The sequence below is a fragment of the Lepus europaeus genome, chromosome 9 (genome assembly GCF_033115175.1).
Source record: "Lepus europaeus isolate LE1 chromosome 9, mLepTim1.pri, whole genome shotgun sequence".
Lineage (NCBI taxonomy): Eukaryota > Metazoa > Chordata > Mammalia > Lagomorpha > Leporidae > Lepus > Lepus europaeus.
The window spans coordinates 45,413,858-45,429,942 of record NC_084835.1 but is presented as its reverse complement, the minus strand read 5'-3'; the positions used below and the strand labels follow the sequence as shown (position 1 = coordinate 45,429,942).

General features: G+C 42.8%; 1 protein-coding gene across 6 annotated transcripts in view; it reads left to right on the top strand.

Annotated features, from left to right (window-relative positions):
* The window catches only part of FOXP1 (forkhead box P1), a 625,834-nt gene that overhangs the window by 562,184 nt on the left and 47,565 nt on the right, over positions 1 to 16,085 (top strand). For all 6 annotated transcript variants that reach the window (XM_062201264.1, XM_062201263.1, XM_062201262.1 and 3 more), the window contains one exon: positions 8,281 to 8,385. In XM_062201264.1, the coding sequence (XP_062057248.1) occupies positions 8,281 to 8,385 (105 nt within the window). The remainder of the gene's footprint in view (positions 1 to 8,280; positions 8,386 to 16,085) is intronic.

Below are 16,085 nucleotides of genomic sequence, written 5' to 3'. Positions count from 1 at the left end.
ACCAGCAGATCTAACACACTGTCTTTCATGGTTGTTCTCTCTCTCTCTGGCTGCCTCTCAAACAAATGAAATAAATATTACATAATTTAAACATATAAAGAACCAAAGGGAAAAAAGCAGATAAACTGAATTATATAAAAATTAAAAACCTTTGTATGAGGCAGGTGTTTGGCCTAGTGGTGAAGATGTTGATCGGGATGCCTGCATCCTGTGTTTCAGTACCAGGGTTCAGATCCCAGCTCTGCTGCTGAATCAGGCTTCCTGCCGATACACACCCGGAGAGGCAGCAGGTGACAGCTCAAGTAGTTGAGGCCCTGCCACCCACATGAGAGACCTGGATTGAGTTCCTAGCTTCCTGCCCGGCCCTGGCCACTGTGGGCATTCAGGGAGTGAACCAGTGTATAGCATCTGCTCCCTTTGCATCTCTCGAGTAATTAAAAAAAATTAAAAACCACAAAGCTTTTGAGCCTCAAGAAAGTATAAAGATAACACACAAAACAGGAGTAAGTGTGTAAATCATACATCTGATATTTGTATCCAAAATATCGATATAGATATATATCACACTCTTACAACTCAGTGATAAAAGGCAATCCAATTAAAAAATAGACAATTTAACAAGACACTTCCGTAAAAAGGATATACAAATGGCCAATAAACACAGGAAAATGTATTCAACTTCATTAATCATTAAAGCAATGCAAATCAAAAACACAAGGAGGGTAGCACTTTACATCCACAAGAATGGCTGAAATAAAGACAGAGAACAGTAAATGCTGGTGAAGATGTGTGGAATTGAAACACCTCGACAATGCAGGTAAGATTATAAAGACTTTGGAAAGTAGTCTGGCACATCCTCAAAATGTTAACCATAGCGTTACCACCTGACCCAACAGTCCTACTCCCAGATACGTAGCCAAGAGAACTGAAGACAGGTACTCAAATTCATGTACCTGCATGTTCATAGCCACACTGCTCACAACAGCCAAAATGTAGAAACAGGCCAAATGTTCATCCACAGATAAATAGATAAAAAGTGTGCCAAGGACACTTTTAAAAGTTCATGGAAAATATGCTTATTTGGATGCAAAATTTTTTGAAATGCATACATAGTAGTTTTCCCATAAAACATTTTCCATGAACTTAAAAATTTTTTAAATTTTTTTTTAGGATTTATTTATTTATTTGAGAGGTAGAGTTACAGTGAGAGGAAGAGACAGAGAGAAAGGTCTCCCATCTGCTGGCTTACTCCCCAAATGGATGCAAAGGCTGGAGCTAAGCCAATCTGAAGCCAGGAGCTTCTTGCAGGTCTCCCACAAGGGTGCAGAGACCCAAGTGCTTGAGTCATCTTCCACTGCTTTCCCAGGCCATGGCAGAGAGCTGGATGGGAAGAGGAGCAGCCGGGATTAGAACTGGTGCCCATATGGGATGCTGGTACCACAGGCGGAGGATTAACCACAGTGCTGGCCTCTAAAATTTTATTTTTTGACTGACAAAGACATCATTTGCTGGTTCAGTCCCCAAATGCCCACAGCAGGGCAGGGATGGGAGCCAGGAGCCAGGAACTCAATCCAAGTCTCCCATATGGGTGGTAGGGATCCTGTTAGGTGAGCCATCCCTGCTTGCCATGGTCTGCGATGGCAAGAAGCTGGAATCAGAAGCTAAAGTCAGGAATTGAACTCGGGCACTCTGATGTGGCAAACAGGCATCTAAACTGCTGGGCCAAACTCCTGCCCCTCTGAGATCTAAGGCCTCATACTCAGGTAAGAAAGAATGAAGCACCGATAGTGTGCCACAGTGTGAATGAATGAACCTTCCAAACAGATCGCTGGGTTAAAGGAGCCAGACACAAAAGAGCACATACTGTATGAATCCATTGATAGGAAATGTCTGGGATAGGCAGGTCTCTGGAGACAGTAGACCAGTGATGGGCGGGGCTTGGGAGGGTGGGGCATGACTACTGGTAGGTACAGGATTTCTCTGGGGGGGCGGGTGTGACAGTGTTCTAAAATGAGGTTGTGGTAATGTGGTGATTGGTACGCAGCTCTGAATATATGGAAAACCATTGATGTGGACACTTCAAATGGGTGAATTTTAGGATATTTGAGAGAGAACTCTGGGAGAATCTTAGGAAAAGGCTCCACAATTTTGAGTGATCAGAGAATGCCCAAAGTGGATTTCCATAGCTTCCTTTGCCAAGCACCATGGCCGTGAAATACTGCACGGTTTGTAAGCTTGGCATGATCTGGGGGTGGAGAGGGTGAGCACTTGTGTGCACAGGCGCAACCTATTCTGCAGACGAATCCGAAATTTACAGAGGAAGGAGGTAGACTAGGAAAGAGGAGACCACAAATCAGGGAGAGGCTTAGCGGGCAGCCCCAGGAACGTGGGTCAGCGCACGGAAAAGCTGAGTACGGGCCTTCCGCCGCAGGGAACCTGGGCGTTTTATGTTGGCAGGAAGTGTCCGGGGCTCAGGCCGTCTCTGCTCTCCTCATCTCCTTCGAAGATTCCTCCACTCTCATTTGCCACGGGGGAAGTGAGCTTAGGGGACTAGCTGGGTAATGATCACTACAGACGACAGGCGACAGACTTGAGACGTTGTCCTTGCTTTGAGCAGGTGAATTAATATTCTAGTTTCAGGTTTGGGGTAAGCAGTGAGTGTGGACACGTAACAGAGAGTCCCCCATCCCTAGCAGATAAAATCTGAAAGGCCAAGGACGCCGCTGGCTAGTATGTTCTGACGTCGAAGAAATAATGTAAAATAATGTAAAAAGAAATAATGTAAAAATGCCATGAATGACACCATTGCCCCACACTGAATATCTGCTGTGTTTGTTACATATATATATGTAATGCTGCTTTCCATAGCAAGCTGGTTCTTTCTCATCTGAAATGCTATCACTATTCTCGTGTTAAAATTATACTTAATTTTTACATATCAAGGATTATCAAGAGAAATTTAAATCAGCTGGCTTTTCTTGAATGCATACTGTCTGTGCTTCATACTTCATACTCAGAGCAAAATTAAATAATAGAAATGTATCTTAATATCTTCTCGTGGCTTTGCATAATTCTGGTCTTTACCTAAAAGAATTTTTGTCTTTTAGAGACCATCACTGATTTAGCATGCGTCCACATAGAAGTGAAACAGCACTGTGTTTATTGTCTGCTCATTCATAAATCAGCATAAGGGTTCGTGAGCCGGGGGGTGCTGTGTGAGGCACTTAGTATGTGGATCTGAACGTGTAAGCGGTCCCTGCCCTGCCCCCAGTGGTATTCGCTCCAGGAAGTAGAACAGAAAGCACTTGATTAAACAGTTGACCCTGAAGTTTGAAAATGAAAACTTTGGCGCTAGTGGGTTGCATTCCCTTAAAGACCAAGCAGATCTTTATCCAGCACGGGCCCTGGCGGCCTCTCCCACGTCTTCCTCGGTGCACTGGCGAGCTCCCTTCCGCAGCTGATGGAAATGAGAGGGCTCGCTGCTCCGTCAGATGCTCCGATCGTCATTTTCCCACCATCTTTCGTTCTGTAAATGCAGTTCTAAATTAATTCAAGTTAAAAAACATTATTTTGCTCATTTTTTATTTCCCTTCTTGTCCCTTTTGGCACGACCCAAAAGGCAGTAAGAATATAAATGCCTGTTCCACTTTCGTGATGAAACAGAAACGCTTCCATTCAGAGGTGCAGCTGGTGTTGTCTGGTGGTGCTTCATACAGCATGACTCAAAGGCCAGAAGCGAGCCTCCGCCACACGTGCGGTGAGCATGTGCCTTTCGCGATGCCACTGTCACAGCAAATGGCAGTCTGAAAATCGAGTCATGCATAGCCTGTGATTTTTTTTATACTGTGTGTGTATGAACAAAAAAAATTAATGATTGTACAGCAAAATAGTTCCGTCACATACAAAATGAAAACCTCACAAGATTTAAAAAGGGACAATGGTTCCCAGCAAACCCTGACCCCAGCACGCCCCCGCAGGGGCAGCAGTTGCTACTGTTCTGAACTCCTCTTCCTGGAGATGCTCTGTCCCTGCACCCCTGCCAGGGCATTTGCTTTTCTTCCAGAGTCAAACGTTTGCATCAGACAAATGTATGTATGAAAGTGCAGATTCGAGAAGTGAGTAGTGTGTGTGGAAGGTGTCCCGTTTTGAGGGGAGTGATGCATCCGAAGAGAAGTGTGGAGTCATCTGTGGACAGTGATGTCGGGGGGTGGGGTTCTTTTTTTTTTATTTTTTATTTTATTTTTGACAGGCAGAGTGGACAGAGACAGAGAGAAAGGTCTTCCTTTTGTCGTTGGTTCACCCTCCAGTGGCCGCCACTGCCGGCGCACTGCGCTGATCCGAAGCCAGGAGCCAGGTGCTTCTCCTGGTCTCCCATGGGGTGCAGGGCCCAAGCACTTGGGCCATCCTCCACTGCACTCATGGGCCACAGCAGAGAGCTGGCCTGGAAGGGGGGCAACCGGGACAGAATCCGGTGCCCTGACCGGGACTAGAACCCGGTGTGCCTGCGCCGCAAGGCGGAGGATTAGCCTGTTGAGCCACGGCGCCGGCTAAGGGTGGGGGGGGGGGTTCTTAGGAGGCACTGAGGAGTGTGCTTTGTTCCTTAGCCGACTCTGTATTGTGCAAACTTGGATAAACAAGAGCATAGCATCCTTCCTAATACAGAATACTGTTTCAAGTGTGAGACACAGGTTAGAAGGTCTTCCCATGGTGCAAATATGTGCTTGCATGTGAGGGGTTGCCTTTTTTTTTAGACTCAGGTGTAACTGGTTGACCTTCTAAGGACAGAGTATGTTGCCATCTGTGTTTAGCTTTGAATTAATGATACCAAGTTGAACTAAAATTCTTACAGAAAAGTCATTTTTTAAAAAAGGTTTATTTTTTAATTTAATTTAATTTGAAAGGCAGAGTTACAGAGGGCAGGAGAGATAGTGATCACTGGTTCATTCCCCAAATGGCTATAACGGCTGGGGCTGGTCCAGGCTGAAGCCAGGCACCCGGAGCTTCTTCTGGGTCTCCCATGTGGGTGCAGGGGCCTGAGCAGTTGTGCCATCCTCCAGTGCTTTCCCAGGCCATTAGCAGGGAGCTGGATCGGAAGTGGAGCAGCTGGGACATGAACCATTGCCTACGTGAGATGCCAGCTTTGCAGGCGATGGCTCTACCTTTCCGCTATGTTTTACAAAGGATGTAGCCAGAAAACAGAAGAGGGAATGGCAAATATTGTGTTATGTCTTGTCCATCTTATTTCTCATCATAAATTTGTTTTGCAAATGCCTGTTGTTGTTTTCTTTCATGTTATTGTCGGAACACCCGTGGCTCCATTCAAGAAGCACAGTAGAATAATCGTTTATGGCTCCTGATTAATGATAATAATTTTGCAGCCTAACTAGTTCAGGTTCCTTGCTTCCAAATTGAAGAACTGCCCAGAATGACACATAACGGCCAAGAATGGACTCGTCGGAAGGATAAAAAAGAGCAACTTGATAGAATATTCATAGTGGGTTTTAAATCTTGTTACTCATTGATTGAATGATTCCATTTCTCTGACTATATCCTTGGCTAGAAATCTGTTGTAACATCCTAGAATGGGTAGCCTGATAGATTGTTTTCTGACATGATTCGCAAATAGCAGAAGGAAACCTCCATAGCCAGCTAGAAGAGGGATCAGGTGAATCTCAGCAGAGGGCCAGAGCCAAGAGGGTCCACGACGGATCACAACAGTCAGGAAGTATGGTTTTTCAGGAAAAAAGTTGGTAACAAGAAAATTTTTTTAAAAAGATTTTGTTTATTTATTTGAGAGGTAGAGAGAGACAGAGACATCTCCCATCTGCTGGTTCACTCCCCAAATGGTTGCGATGGCCAGGGCTGAGCCAGGAGCCAGAAGCTTCTTCTGGGTCTCCCACATGGGTGTAGGGGCCCAAGGACTTGGGCCATCTTCTGCTTTTCCAGGTCATTAGCCAGGGAACTGGATCGGAAGTGGAGCAGCTGGGACTTGAACCAATGCCCATATGGGATGCTGGTGCTGCAGGCAGAGGCTTAACTGGCTATACCACAGCGCTGGCCCCAAGAGATTATTTACAAAATAAGGTTGAATATTAAAGAACGTTAGAAAACTTCATGCCTGCCTTTGTCAAAAGCATGTGTGTGCTTGTGTATATTGAGGATTTTTTCTTTTCCCACAACAAATATGTATTTAAAAAACATGAGAATGTTCTAAATAATCTTTTAAAATGTACTACAGAAAATAATTCTGAATATTAGGGTTTTTTTTTTCTTTTTCAGCTATTTGTAGTTTTCTTTTTAAATGATTTTCTTCTGTGTCAGGCTTTAGTACAATTGAAGGATTCTTTCATTTCTAATAATTTTTTTAAAATTTTACTTTTGAATCATGTCTACTTTATTCATTAATGTATCTGAAGATGATCATGAAGAGGTAGTGATTCTTTCCTTGAATCTGATGGAATTTCACCCTCAACTGCGTAGAGAATGTGCTTTTATTGTGGAGCTCTATGAGTTTCATTCAGCACAGCTAGCCAAGTTCCTCTGCTGTTCTTTTCCGGCAGGAGGAATATCTTTCCTTACTTTCACAAATGATTTCTCTGCCTCCTTCTCTCTCTCTGCCTCCTTCTCTCTCTCTGCCTCCTTCTCTCTCTCTGCCTCCTTCTCTCTCTCTGCCTCCTTCTCTCTCTCTCCCTCCTTCTCTCTCTCTGCCTCCTTCTCTCTCTCTGCCTCCTTCTCTCTCTCTCCCTCCTTCTCTCTCTCTCCCTCCTTCTCTCTCTCTCCCTCCTTCTCTCTCTCCCTCCTTCTCTCTCTCTCCCTCCTTCTCTCTCTCTCCCTCCTTCTCTCTCTCTCCCTCCTTCTCTCTCTCTGCCTCCTTCTCTCTCTCTCCCTCCTTCTCTCTCTCTCCCTCCTTCTCTCTCTCTCTCTCTCATCCCAGACTTTATTTTTTATTTTCTACTTTAGGTCAAAACAGCTTGTCATTATTTTCAAATGAGGTTTCTAGCAAAATCATCCACACATCACAGGGCGACCTAATGAGCTTTGATGAAGTATAGCTCTGTGTGTGTGTTTACTCTTAATGCTCCTTAGTTTCATTGTTCATAGTCTACTCACTGTGGATTAATTATAAGTCGGGGACAAGTGGCACTTGTGCACATATGCTCTAATAATGTGAACCGATAAAATATAAGAACGCACATCCTGATGGTGATATAAAATGCAGGCATCTGCGTGTGTGTGCATGTGTGTGTGTGCACACATACCTGTGAGTGTGTGGTCATGATTCACAGTGCTTGAAGTTCAAAGTCAGGCAGAGGCAGTGGAGTAAGTTGCAGAACAGCCCTTCCCATGAAGGGAATGTGCTTGAGTACAAAACAGAACTCTGAATGTTAGTTTTACATTTCTATTTGATGGAATCTAAGGTTATGGAAACGACTGTAAAAATAATTTGTCTGAAAGGAGTCTGGATGCAGAAATCTAATAGAGAAAATATTTGAGAATATGGTTCATCGGCGAGTGCAACAGATACTCTTCCCCAAGCACCACATGGCGCGGATCAAAGCATCCCATGACTTGGATCTGTGTGGCCAAATCATTACGTATTGATTGGAACCCCACTGGAGGATTAACCCCTTCTTGTTCATGCTATGTTGTCTCTCACTCTTGGTGTCTGTAATTTTAGAACTATCATCTTCCTGCCATTATTAGCTTTATTTTATAAGGCAGATCATACACTTAGCTATCTTTGTGTTACTAAATTATTTTGTTATTCTTCTAAATTTAATCGCACTGTTCTTTGCTGGATAAAATTGTAGGGGGAAAAATCTGGGATTATACAAAAGCACTTTCTAGGGGAAAGAAGGAGGAAAAATGTTTAGTGTTCTGGGTAGGAAACATAGCAATAGAATCTCAAAATCAGGTAGGTTTTACACTTTTCACTATGTAGATTCAGTAAGTTCTGGCCTTTTAAAGAATCCCTTGCAGTCTGACTAGAGAGCTTTGCATTGAATAAAAGCCTGTCGAAAACCTGTCACACATAGATGTATGTTTCTAATGTTTAGGTAGTTGCACCTGAATGTGTTTAGAACATAGTGGTCTTACTCTTATAATGTAACTCTTTGTCACTATAAAACGATACAGAATTAATGAGCAAATTCCAGGGGAAGAGGCAGTCAGAGGGTTGTCATGTTATGTGAACAGTCGGCTGTGAGGCCGCCTCTGTGGCTGGTGGCCTGGCTCTCAGTAGAAGGCTCATTCTCTTGTCTTCTGTGGTTTTTCTTGCAGTTTGTCCCATGAGGAACATCCCCATAGCCACCCTCTCTATGGACACGGCGTGTGCAAGTGGCCAGGCTGTGAAGCAGTGTGTGAAGATTTCCAGTCGTTTCTAAAGTAAGAATGACTTGATTTTGTTTTCTTCTTTTCATAGCCATCCCCCGACCCGGCCCCCGGCACCATTCATGCTTTTGCTTATGTTTGCTTATAAAGTCCGTTTCTGATGGAGAGTTTCAACCCACCCTCTTCAGCATAGCCTCAAAAATCACAAGTTCTCATCCTCTGTCAAAGCAATGGGTACAAAATCTACAAGGGGATGCCCTGCAAAGGGAAAAAGGCTTAAATCTGCAGGCAGGAGCACTCTTAATAAGACCCTATATTTACCCATTTTTCAGGTTGACAGTGATTCCTAAAAAATTCCCCACTGTTAAACTTCCAGCAGTTTAGTTGCCACTTTTACTCATGTCCCTCCATATTACAAATCACTGACAAATGCACTAACTGTAATTTTGTAGCACTGTTGACCATGACTGGCCAATGTCATCTTGGTGAGTGGGCCCTTTCTTTCTTGATCTACACATGACTTCACAAATGTGAGAAATGGATGCTGAGGACATGATACCAGTTTGATTCTTTTCTTCCTTTCTCACTTACCGTTGGTGACTTCTGTTCAGGTTCTTGACCTGAGAGACAGGAAGGAGTAAGTGTATTTTTTACAGTTACTGTATAACTAAGTCTTGCGTTTTCCCATTTGAATCCATTATAAGGATAGACTATCTCCATATATAAGTGATATGTTAAGTCTTCCCGAAGCTGACATGAAACACATCAACACACCTTCATATTTACCTAACCTGAGTTACACTGTCATTTAAAAAATTACACTACACTAACTTGTATTTTTAACATTACATAAATATATTCATAATATCATTTATTATTGACATAAGAACTAAATTTATGCTTGATAAATATGTAATTTAATAAACATATGTACATATATCATGAACAACCAGATGTGTGATGGTTTTATTTTTTACAATTTTCTTTATTTTCACTTTATTTGAAAGGTAGAAAGATAAGAGAGCTCGCCTGTATGCTGGTTCACTCAAATGCCTACAATAGCCAGGGCTGGGCCAGGCCAAAGCCAGGAGCCTAGAACTCAGTCCAGATCTCCCCCATGGGTGGCAGAGACCCAAGCACTTGAGACATCACCTCTGCTTCCCAGGGTGTGCATTAGCAGGAAACAATCAGAAGTGGCAGAGCCAGGTCTTAACCCAAGCACTCTGATTTGGAGTGCAGGCATCCCAAGTGGTGCATTACCTGCTGCCCAGTTATCTGTCCCTGGATGATGGCTTTCAGCTTGCATGCTGGGGACTCTTTTCCTCATTCAAGCCCCAAGGAAACAGAGGTAGCTTGATTGATGTGCAGGTCTCCACTGTTGTGTGGCCTCTATATAGTTAGAACAGTTTGTGTGTCTGTCTTTGAGAACCTGGGTAGAAATAGTGTAATAAAACCACCCTTGGGGATATGTCTCGTGTTACCTGCACGTCGCTTGGGTGAATATAGTTTTTTGACTAATGAATGGAAGCCTGTGAGTGAATCAGTTTCATAGAGTTCTGTCTTCAGTATTTTACTTCAAGTGGATGATGTTGTCGTTGGGATCTTAACTACTTAAAAATTTTTCTGGAAACAGATGTCCAAAATTGCTTCCGCGTTCAGCAATTAAGAGCAGTGAAGCTTTGTTTTAAATCAAGCGATAATCCCTTACAATTATTTTGGTGCAGGTTAGTGATACTGGGTTTCATTCCCTTATAAATCACTGGGTCTACAGTCATTGACAGTTTCCCAATCGCATCTGTGTATTGAGTGAAGAAGAACTGTAGAAACCACTTCTAAAATGTGATTTTTCCTTCTGCACCAGGGCTAAGTTTGAATAAATATCTTGGTGCTGATTCCCTTCATCCACGGAATGGCTAATAAACCCCTATAAATATGATTTATTTTTATAAAGTCTCTGGAACTATGAGGTTGCTATCAGCACTCTTGATGACATGGATCTATTTTAGTGTCAGAGGGAAATGCCAGTTTCCATATTAGACACGTTTAACAAATCTTATTTGTGGTCACAGTATCTCTACTGTGACAATCCTCAAATCATCGGTTCATTTATTAGGAAATACATATAATATTGGAAGGAGAGAACATAATTTCAAACCTTGAATACTAGAGAAAAGAATCTTAAAAATCATTAGAACTGAAGCATAGACTTGATTTGTATAAGAAAGCCCATTTCTCTTCTAAGAGTATCAGTAGTCTGGTCTGACTGTTGTATAGGAAACCATCCATCAGTCATTTATTGCAGATTTGCACCTGACGTTACGTGTTCTCACTTCCTGTGTGCCTGCTCGGATAAGAATGCCCATGTCACCCTGCAACTGTTGCTTGATTGTTTCCTCCTATGTGTTTATTGACTTAATGTTTGTCATAAGATTTGCAAGTCATAGAAACCCAGCCTCACTTGGTTTAAGCAAATGAGCAAACCCAAAAGTAAGGGATGCTAACTGGCCCCTGTAGCTACAAAGTCCAGTGGTGTAGCTAGCTTCAAGCATGGCTGGACCCAGGTGTTCAAACAAGGTGTTGGTGGTTGAATAGCTGCATTTTCCTCAGTGTTGCCTGCAGTCAGGCTCTTTCCAAATGGAACTGAAGAGGAAAGGTTTACATGCCACAAGTTTATGAATCCCATAGTGCATCTCTTTCCCCATGGTTCTAGAAAGAGCCCTGGGCACACTGCCATTGGCTCAGATTGAGTCATGGCATACTCGGGTGTCCCTCACAGTACCGCCTCCAGAGCAGAGGGAGATGTGCACCCCACAGGAGCCACGGTGGGGTCAGGGCTGAGACACTTTGTTCCAGAAAATAAAAATGAATTTTGTAAACCAACAAGTAGAACACAAAGTTCTCTTGGTGCTTTCTTGAGTTACACATTGATTGGTTGTATAGGATAAATTCAAGATTTCCGTTTTCTTCTACAGCATACTCTTAACTCTCAGAAATTCCTGTTTTCAGGTTTCAGGAGCCTAACACAGTGGAAAATAAGTCAGTTATCTTGTAGACTCTCATCTCCCACGTCTCTCCTCAATCTAAAGGGAAATCAAACTGGCTTCAAGGAATCCAACTTTGTTTTCCATTGAACTAGGCTGCAAGGAGCTACCAGACAGACCCCTTGTGGTTCAAATGAAAACCACTTGGCTTCTCTGAATGATGTCGTTATGGGGTCATCATCATCAGAGTGATTTTTCAAACTTTTGTTCTCCATTTTCTGGATCTATAGATTCTGAAAGTGTATCTTTTCTAGATCTACTCCTCTCTGATTTAGTGGTGATTTCCTAAGGGTACCAGTGATGCTTGGATTCTCTGTAATATGCTGGCACTCAGTAAAATGCAGCATTGAGTCATTGAGTTGACCTTGATTTAGGTGTTAACTAGAGGACCCTCCCCCCATTTATTTCCTAGTCTCTGATTTTACACTACCCTAGTAATAGTTTATAATTAGGTTAGCCAAGTGCGTCACATACATTAACTCTTCCTGATCCTGGCAACTGCTTTATCTTGTTAACTTTGTAGCATTATCCCCAGCACACAGTCAAGGAAAGAAAGGCACAGAGTAGTTAAGTGATTTACCCAAGATCACACGGCTGGTAAGGGGTGGAGCCACAGCCCAAACTGAACCAGTCAGGCTTTGGAATATACACTTGTTCTTAAATGCTGCACTATCCTGCCTGGTCAGAGGAGGCGCATTTCACTAATGATTTGCTTTCTAGGTAGGGCTGTGGAGGAAAAAAAAAAATGTTGGAGAAAAGCAGATTGGGCAGTGATGTGTTGGAGAAGGGTGAATTGGTCACCACCTTGTAGCACTGTGCTCTTCGAGCTGGTTCCATAGCACCAGTAAGCCTCATAAGGGCGTGAATAATTTGGGACATTAATAACTACCTCTTACAGTGGTTAGAATTCAGAGTGGCATTGTGTAAAGTGCCTTCCTCATGTTAGGGGCTCCTCCAGGATCTTAGCCCTTCTTACCTATTCAAGTATATTTTCAAAGGAGGGATAATCTTAACCCCAAATATCTGACCTTGTATCTAGGGGCAGGAGTTGTGACCATGCAAAGCATTGATGTGTCAGTAAAGACTTTTTTCATCTAATTTCTAATCACAAATTTCTGATTAAAAAGTCTCATACAGCCAAATGTGATCTCAGGGCAGGGGATGGTGAATTTCTTCCAAAAAGGGACAGACAGTAAATCTTTTCAGCTTTGTGCAAGCCATGCTGTTTCTGCCGGTACTACTTACCCTGGCTGCTGTAGCAGGAAGGTAGTTGTAGTCCAGAAGTGAGGAATGAGCAAAAGGCTTTGTACCTTGGACCACGGCTTGCTCACCACTGATCCCGGCTAATGCTTTTGGTGTCACCATTTGTTTTTAGCAGAGGAACATTTTGGCCATGCCTGGATACTGCTCTCCTGAGTTGTGTTAGTCTGACTTCAGAGAGCCCACAATTCAGTTCACATTTGGGGGATTACATGGGCCCATTCTTTCATTCACCAGCCATGGTTTTGTTTTGTTATTTTTAAATATTTAGACATTTTATTTATTTTTATTTACTTGAAGGGCAGAGTGAGAGAGAGAGAGACAGAACTTCTGTCTGCTGATTCACTCCCCAGATGTCTACTGGAACAGGGGTTGGGGTAGGCCAAAGCCAGGAAACCAGGAGCTCAATCCAGGGTTCCCACATGGGTGGCAGGGCCTTGAGGCATCATCTGCTGCCTCCCATCTTGTGCATTAGTAGGAAGCTGGTTGAGAAGCCGAGGTGGGACTTGATACCAGACTTGAGACTTGACAATGGGATCTGGGCATCCCGATTGGTGGCTTCATGCATTGCACCCCAACACCTACTCCTGTTTTATACATTTTTATTTCTATTTGAGAGGCTGAGGGAGAAGGAAGGAGGGAGTCTTCCCATTCGCTGGTTCACTTCCCAAATGCCTTCAACAGCCAAGACTGGACCAGGGCCAAAGCTGGCAGCTGGGAACTCAATCCTGATCTCCCAACTCGGTGTCAGGAGCCCAACTACTGGAGCCCTTACCCGCTTCCTCCCAGGGTCTGGATTAGCTGGAAGTGGAGTCAGGATCCTGGACCCCAAGCCAGCTACTGCAGTATAGGGTGTGGACATTGACAGCTGCCAGGCGAAACGCCTGCCCCAATCTATTTGTTGGGCTTGAGTTGTCGCACTTGAGTTGTAGGGTTCAGTATAAGGAGGGAATGGCTTTACCTGGCAGACATTTGCCTGTCATCTGTCATTCCAGGTAGTGAGAGGCTGAGATCAGTTAGCCAGGGTAAAAATCCCATATGACAATAAAATGGCACTGTTAACAGAGAAAGGGGTTAAGCAGAAGAGGGAGGGTGACTCACAGGTCTAAAACTGAGGCAGATCCTTTTTCCCTCCTGAGGAAGAAATATCATAACTGTTTGTAAATCAAAACCAGAGATTTGACAGTTTTCTGTGATCACACGGCAGTGTTTGTTCCCAAGGTGAGGTATACCACAGGGCCCTTGATTTCAAAGATAAACACTGTACAAATAACCATCCTGTTGTCTTTCCCTCACAGCCAACAGAGGGAGGCTTTATCAGAATCAGCAGATACCCAGTCTATTGTATGCATTTATTTCCCTGTTTCTTCTCAAAACAAGTTGCAGTTTTTAGTGTTGATTTTTTTTTTTAATCTATCAACCATGGGTCATCATGTGACTGCTGTGTTTGTTAGCGCTAACTGATACCAGCAGGTGCTCATGCTAACTCTAATGAAATCGCCCAGCCCTGCCTGCATTGCTTGGAATCCTTCGATAACAGAAAAACAAAAACAAGCCCAGTGCCGTCCAGATCCGTGAGGCCCGCTGGTGTTCTTCCAGCCTCTCCCTCCCAGAGCCAGTTTTTTTTTTCTTTTCAGATCAGGTTGAAGACACAGTCTTTACCAGTACACACACAGATGTAGAACGCTTCCCTTTTCTCTTAAAAAAAAAAAAAAAAAAAAAGACTCCTACCATTCTGTGGCGAGATGGGGAGTGGGTTTGAAGATGAAATCATGACCACGTTTTCCTGTTTCGAACTTCAGCTGCAAAATCAGACACAGACCCATAGTTTCACAAATGCCAGGTACTCTCATGTGCTTGGGAAACATATTTCCGTCTCCCATCGTGTTTCCCTCAACACGATGGAATTAAATGGAAGTTATAATTTGTATTCTTGATTAGTATTCCATTTGAAAAGAATATCCCCCCCACACACCTTGCTTGTGTCTCATGGAGAAAAGCGCCATGCAAAACACAACACAGATTCCTTTGCATGTTAGTCAGATGTATGTAATTTATTCCAGCCAAAATAAATTTTATATGTGCTCTAATAGAAGACATGGAGAGCAAAATGTTGAAAGAAAATGCCCAGAGATGGAACTTTGACCCTTTCCGAAAGGTCGAGCTCTGTAGACAGTGGAGGCTGTTGCATTGCTAACTTGCTTTTTAAATTGCTTTTTTTTTTCTGTGAATTTCACTTTTCCAAAACTGTGAAGAGTTTTATGTGAAAGAAACTACTAAGTGCGCTCTGTAATGTTTTCACAAGTGTTTTTATCATGGTAACATCTTGTTTACTTTAGTTCCCTGCCTAAAACTACTTGGAACATGTTAAGAAAACATTTCAAGAAAGCCTCCACAAAGAGGCTTTTGTTTAACAGCCACCGTGAGGCTGCACGGATCACAAAGGTGTTAACTTTCAGCCCCTTAAGCACTTCCACATGAAATTCCAGCAACTGTGTTTGTGGTTTTGGAAAAACAAAGTGTATGTTAAAGAAACCAGGTATATGCTAATACATGTCGAAGGAGGCCGGATATCATAAATTGTTTCAAACCCATTTGTGGCTCTCGCCTGACTGTTCTGCAGTGAAATTACCTCTAGTTAGTGCAGGAGACTTGAGCCTATGTGCAGGGAATAGCCATCTCTCTTTGTGGGTGGATGCAAAGCAAATGGGAGGCTCATGATTTAAATCTCAAGAACTTGGGGAGCAAATTTTTTTTCCATCTGATCCAAGGTGACAGACAAGTCTTTGAGGATCGCCAAAGAAGCTCTGTATGTCTATGATTTTTGACTTTTGGACTCATCTTGCTTGTTTGAGTTATCCTAGAAAAATTAAAATCGAGCATGAAAAATTTTTTTTTCTTCCTCATTGAAGGACTCTTGTTTAACCTTTCTGATATTAACTGTGGAGTTCAAGACCTTTCTTAGTACTTGAAGGGGTCAAAGTGGCCTAAATACCACAGTGCCCTCTAGTGATATGTAGAATATTAGAAAAGTTCAGACAAGTTTGCCAAAGATAACATGCCCAGTGCCATAACTTTGCTCAAAAACAAGCAAATACCATTTGAACACATGTTTTTCAACAAACAGATTTTAGTTGGAAATGTAAATGAAATGAAGATTTTTCTTGAAGGCTTTGAAAAACATTAGGAAAATTGCCGAACATCTAGTTAGGCAACTAATTCTACATAGAAGTACATAGGTATATACAGCACATTTGTACCATACTGGATACACTGTTGTGTGTTCTTATATTTTAAGAGCCATTAGTTAGCCAAAGTATTTCCCTGTTCATTTCCGGCATGTAATTAGAAGGCATTACTTAAAAGACAGGGATCATCTTTGTTCCATACTTTTATTGACACTGTCTACCATATTATGGCCATGTCTAAATGGTAAAATTTATTATTAGCAAT